General features: G+C 36.2%; 1 protein-coding gene across 1 annotated transcript; it reads right to left on the bottom strand.

The window, feature by feature from the left end:
• Positions 1-1,827: 1,827 nt before the first annotated feature.
• LOC123509913 (protein ZBED8-like) lies at positions 1,828-4,885 on the bottom strand. The gene is made up of 3 exons (XM_045264535.1): positions 4,125-4,885; positions 3,283-3,949; positions 1,828-1,845 (listed from the first exon to the last, which is right to left on the bottom strand). The coding sequence occupies exons 1-3, from the start codon at positions 4,883-4,885 to the stop codon at positions 1,828-1,830; spliced, it is 1,446 nt and encodes a 481-aa protein (XP_045120470.1).
• Between the last annotated feature and the right edge of the window lie 960 nt (positions 4,886-5,845).

Raw genomic sequence — 5,845 nt, 5'->3', positions numbered from 1 at the left:
GGGCCGTGTGTGTGTGTTTGTGTGTGTGTGTGTGTGTGTGTGTGTGTGTGTGTGTGTGTGTGTGTGTGTGTGTGTGTGTGTGTGTGTGTGTGTGTGTGTGTGTGTAATTCACTGTTTGATCTGCTGCAGTCTCTGACGAGACAGCCAGACGTTACCCTACGGAACGAGCTCAGAGCTCATTATTTCCGATCTTCGGATAGGCCTGAGACCAGACACACAACACACACTGGGACAACAAGGTCACAACTCCTCGATTTACATCCCGTACCTACTCACTGCTAGGTGAACAGGGGCTACACGTGAAAGGAGACACACCCAAATATCCCCACCCTGGTCTCCCAGCCAGTCTTCTCCATTACGGAGCGAGCTCTGAGCTCATAGACCGATCTTCGGGTAGGACTGAGACCACAATACACTCCACACACCGGGAAAGCGAGGCCACAAGCCCTCGAGTTACATCCCGTACCTATTTACTGCTAGGTGAACAGGAGCTACACATTAAGAGGCTTGCCCATTTGCCTCGCCGCGCAGGGACTCGAACCCTGGTTATTATGGTGACATGTAGGTAACTTTAAATAACTTGAGAAATGGCATAGCTTCAAAGTGGTTTGTGGGGAGGATTCGAACCTATGCTCCCACGCTCACCCCCTTATCCACTACACCAATATATATATATATATATATATATATATATATATATATATATATATATATATATATATATATATATATATATATATACACACACACACACACACACACACACACACATATATGTTGAAGTCTATATCTATAGTAAATTGGGCATTATTTTCTTTTTTAAAGAAGCTTTCGTATTTTTCGCACAAGGGTGTGTTTGCCTGGATGTAGATTCTGGAGGAGTGAGGCAAAATAAAACATATATATATATATATATATATATATATATATATATATATATATATATATATATATATATATATATATATATATATATACATATATATATTCTACATCCATAGAAACGCACCCTTGTGCAAAAAATACAAAAACTTCTTTAAAAAAAGAATAATGCTCAAGTTACTATAGACTTCAACATATGCATACCCAACGGCCTCCTCACAGACAGAGATGGCAACTATTACCAATACAGAGGCGTGCGGGATAACGTTGTTGAATATCTGTAACAATAACGACTAGCCATGGCAAATCACCTCCACGGCAATGGGAACTTATTAGGAGGCGACTTATCATTCAGGAGACGCCAACGCTGATTATCTGAAATTGACTTATGCATTATTAAGAATGAATGTGCAGATATGATCACAAACCTCCCCGTGTATCAAACAGTACCGAGATCTGACCACGCTCCTCTCTGTGTCACCGTGACCGTCGCTGCAAGACAGGCTGCGTCTTCTGCCGAGCTGCTGCGCAGGGCATCAGCATTGGGGGAGGCACAGTGTGCAGAAAAGATACGGCCTTCACTACCCAAGAGCATACAGTACAAGGCTGTGGACCCAGACTCGCTGACAAGGGAACTACAAGTGACCCCAACTCCGATACTGACAGAAAACAGCGAGGCACATAGGATGGAGGCAGCGATAACTGAAGGTTGCCGCATCATCAGGGTAGCTGTTGCTGCTGCTGCTGCTGCGGTGCTCACCACCGGAGTGACCAACCGACAACGACAAGTTGCTGCAAACAACGACTGGGACTCAATGAAGCCAAGGTGGAGGAGACTATTGGAGACCAACGACACGAAAATGATGTGAAAATCTATCAACTGGAAAGGAAATGTTGATCAAAATATAGATGACATACCCAACGATGCTCAGTTCAAAGAACATTTTAAAGAATTGCTGAATCCTGGAAATGCACAAACAAGTATGAGTTGTGATATCAGTATGGCACCTTATGTGCCCATATTAGATGACCCTTTCACGTATGAGGACTGAGTCAGGTGATTTGTGATATGAATGTGAATAAAAGTTACTGTGGAATGTGTCCTGGCGTGTTCATAATGTTACCAGCATCTTGTTTAATGTTCTTATTTAATACCATATTAATCAAAGTGTTGTACCCTCAATTATGGAGTTATAGTAAACTAACAGTATTATTTAAGTCAGGTAATAATATGTCATGTGAAAATTGTAGAGGAATAAGTATCATGGACACACTAGCTAAGATTTTTGACACATTGATATTGAACAGACTTAAACTTTGGTTTAACATTGATAAATGTCAAGCTGGTGATCAAAGAGGCAGAGGGTGTTTGTGATTATGCCAGTTATAAGAAAAAGACTTTGTCATAAACTGAACATCGACTTCAGTTTATGAGAGTGCCTAGAAATAAACTACTTAAAAGATTAAAAAAATTAGGATGCGGGAAAGTAATGTTATATGTCATTAAACCAAAGAACACTTGCACTAAGAACATGTTAAAATCTGCAATAAGAGGCCCAACTGTAGGTGTCCGCCAAGGCGCACCTGCGACAAGTAGTTTATTATTTGTAATATATATAGATAAAATGGTACAAATGCTGAAAAAGAACTGTAGAAAGAGATAGCTTTCTTGGTAGTTTACATATATTATTACTAATGGATGATGCTGTAGTACTTGCAACTTCCCAAGAAATGTGTTTAAAAAAAATAGTTTCTGTTTCGAAATTTTTGTAATGAAAGTGGAATGGCAATCAATGAGAAAAAACAAAGTTTTATTTTTAATCAACAGTGACGAGTACGACAGACAGAGTTTGAACAGTGGCGGGGTGCAGGTGCAGTACTGTGACCAGTATCTGTACCTGGGTGCATGGTTCACCGACACTGCCCATACGAGCAGAGGTTCTTAACCTTTTCAGTGTTCGCACCCTTTTCAAATCAGCAGTCAGTTCTCGCATCCCCTGGATTCTGAATATATGATAAAAGCTATCAAATACAAACATGACTTATGTAGAGAAGAAAACACTCCAGGTTATCAGTTTTGGAGCAAGTAATAACAGGAAAACCGATCATGTTATTCAATATTCATTCATACAGCTTCAAATTATCTCAAGAAAAAAATGAGTATGTATTAAAAAAAAAGGTTCAAAATTACATTATATTTAGCCTGTATTGCACGATAAACCTAGTGACTTCATTGCTGTTGTTGTTGTTTTTTTCTCTATAATGGCATCGAATCTTGGTGTTTTAGTACTGAGTGCTACTACTATCATGTTCATAATTCAGCCGATTTCTGCTTTTCGTTTTGATGTGAAGTAGACAAGAAAATCCTTGCTCACACAAGTAAGTAGTTGCAAAAGGTACCAGCATTTCGAGAGCTTTCGTTGCTAGTGCAGGGTATGCTTCCAGCTGAGAAGCCCAGAAGTAGTCCAGCTGACTATTGGTGAACTCCATTTGGACTCCACGATTGTGTCTCATGTCGATGAGATCTTCCTTGATGTTGCCGGCATCATCATCTTCCAAATTCTGCATGAAAGGGTTCAAGATCCAGTTATTACAGGCTTGGAACTCTCCACACGAAAAGTAGCCATCAAAGGAAGTACACAACATCTGCATATATTCAACAATTTTTGCAAAAAAGTCTGGAGGCAGGTTAGAATTTTCCATGACTGTCTCTTCCAGGCAGGGGAAATTTACCAAATTCCCCATCTTCACACGCTTTATCCACAAGACAAGTTTTTCCTTGAATGCAGCCAATTTCTCGCTTGCAGTCACAATGTTAAGTCCCCTTCCCTGCAGAGAGAGATTGAGTTCATTGAGTGCTGAAAACACATCAGCCAAGTAGGCAAGCATTTGAACAAAACTAGGTTCATTGAAATATATGGCCAGATCTTGCACCCGTTCACGGAGAAACTGGTGAATTTCTCCTCTCAGTTCAAACACAGGAGATAGCACACGACCACGTGACAGCCACCTCACTTCAGTGTGGTACAAAAGCACAGTGTGTCTGGCCCGTTTCCTTACAAAGTGACTGAAACAATCGATGATTCAAAGCCCGGCTGCGAATCAAGTTCACAGCCATAACACAAACATCCAGAGTTTTCTTCAGATCTGAAGACAATGTCTTTGCTGCAAGAGCGTGACGATGAAGAAAGCAATGAGTGATTTTCAGATTAGGAATTTCTTTCCTCATTAATGCAACAAACCCAGAACGATTGCCTAGCATGGCTGGTGCACCTTCGAAACATAGTGAACCAATTCTGTCAAGATGAAGTTCGTTTTTTGAGAAGAATCCTTGTATATTATTAAACACATCTTTAGCCTGTGCAATTGTCTTCAGGGACTGACAGAAGAGAAAACTTTCTTCCACCTTTTTTTCTTTCACGTAGCGAACTACTACCAATAGCTGACAACAGTTGGATACATCTGTTGATTCATCAACTTGTAGGCTAATCTTGACTGGACTATCCTTGATGTCAGCTACAACTTGTTCCAGGATGTCACCACTCATGTCGATGATTCGGTTATGGATCACATCATTTGACACAAACACTTGGAGTTTCTTCTCAGCTTCCTTGCCGAGAACAATCTTTGCCGTTTCAAGGGCACATGGTTTGATCAATTCCTCACCAACTGTATGGGGTTTCTTTGATTTAGCAATCTGGTATGCAGCTTCATATGAAGCACGCAGTAAAGGTTTCTCTGTTGGTGAAAATCCGTATGTCGGCAATGTGCCAACCTGATCAAACCTAGCTTTTTTGGCCCTTAATGTCACAACACCATTTCCTGCATCCCTACCACCATGTTTGTTTTTGAAATGTTCGTCAAACTTTGATGGTTTCAGATTCGCATTAGAGAAGAGTGTGGTGCACAGGATACACTGTGGACGTTGTGTCCCACCCTTCTCTGTAGCACAGGTGAAGCCAAACTTAACACATTCGTCATTCCACTTTCGTTTCTTCGACATGCTGAAGACAAATCTGGATATGAAGAAACATTCATGAATAGGTGTTTTCCTCTTTTTTTTATGATTTGGAACCAATATATGTGATGGAAAAAGTGAAATACAATTGAAAGATAGTGCAGACATTTGTATAGGTTAAACACAATGTACATGTATTATTATATATACACACACACATATATATATATATATATATATATATATATATATATATATATATATATATATATATATATATATATATATATATATATATATATATATATATATATATATATATATATATATATATATATATATATATATATATATATATATATATATATATATATATATATATATATATATATATATATATATATATATATATATATATATATATATATATATATATATATATATATATATATATATATATATATATATATATATATATATATATATATATATATATATATATATATATATATATATACATATATATATATATATATATATATATATATATATATATATATATATATATATATATATATATATATATGTATATATATATATATATATATATATATATATATATATATATATATATATATATATATATATATATATATATATATATATATATATATATATATATATATATATATATATATATATATACATATATATATATATATATATATATATATATATATATATATATATATATATATATACACCCAAGCTGATTGAGAAAAGAATGGACATGGGAAATCTATTACGATTTCATCCTTGACGAGAACACGCTCACTCAGCAAGAAGTATTGAAAGACTTTCTATAAAATCAACGATGCAGTTACCGCTGTAGACTTCAACAAAACCTACATACAGAATGGTGGCCTACTACCAAACATATATATATATATATATATATATATATATATATATATATATATATATATATATATATATATATATATA

Source organism: Portunus trituberculatus, chromosome 27, assembly GCF_017591435.1.
Source record: "Portunus trituberculatus isolate SZX2019 chromosome 27, ASM1759143v1, whole genome shotgun sequence".
NCBI lineage: Eukaryota > Metazoa > Arthropoda > Malacostraca > Decapoda > Portunidae > Portunus > Portunus trituberculatus.
The sequence above is the reverse complement of the archived record's forward strand: the minus strand, read 5'-3'. Positions and strand labels throughout refer to the sequence as shown.

Coding starts and splice junctions, on each gene's coding strand:
- LOC123509913 (XM_045264535.1), bottom strand. CDS start 4,885: ATGTCGAAGAAACGAAAGTGGAATGACGAATGTGTTAAGTTTGGCTTC. Junction 3,950..4,124: donor ATGCTAGGCAATCGTTCTGG/GTTTGTTGCATT, acceptor CGATTGTTTCAG/TCACTTTGTAAGGAAACGGG.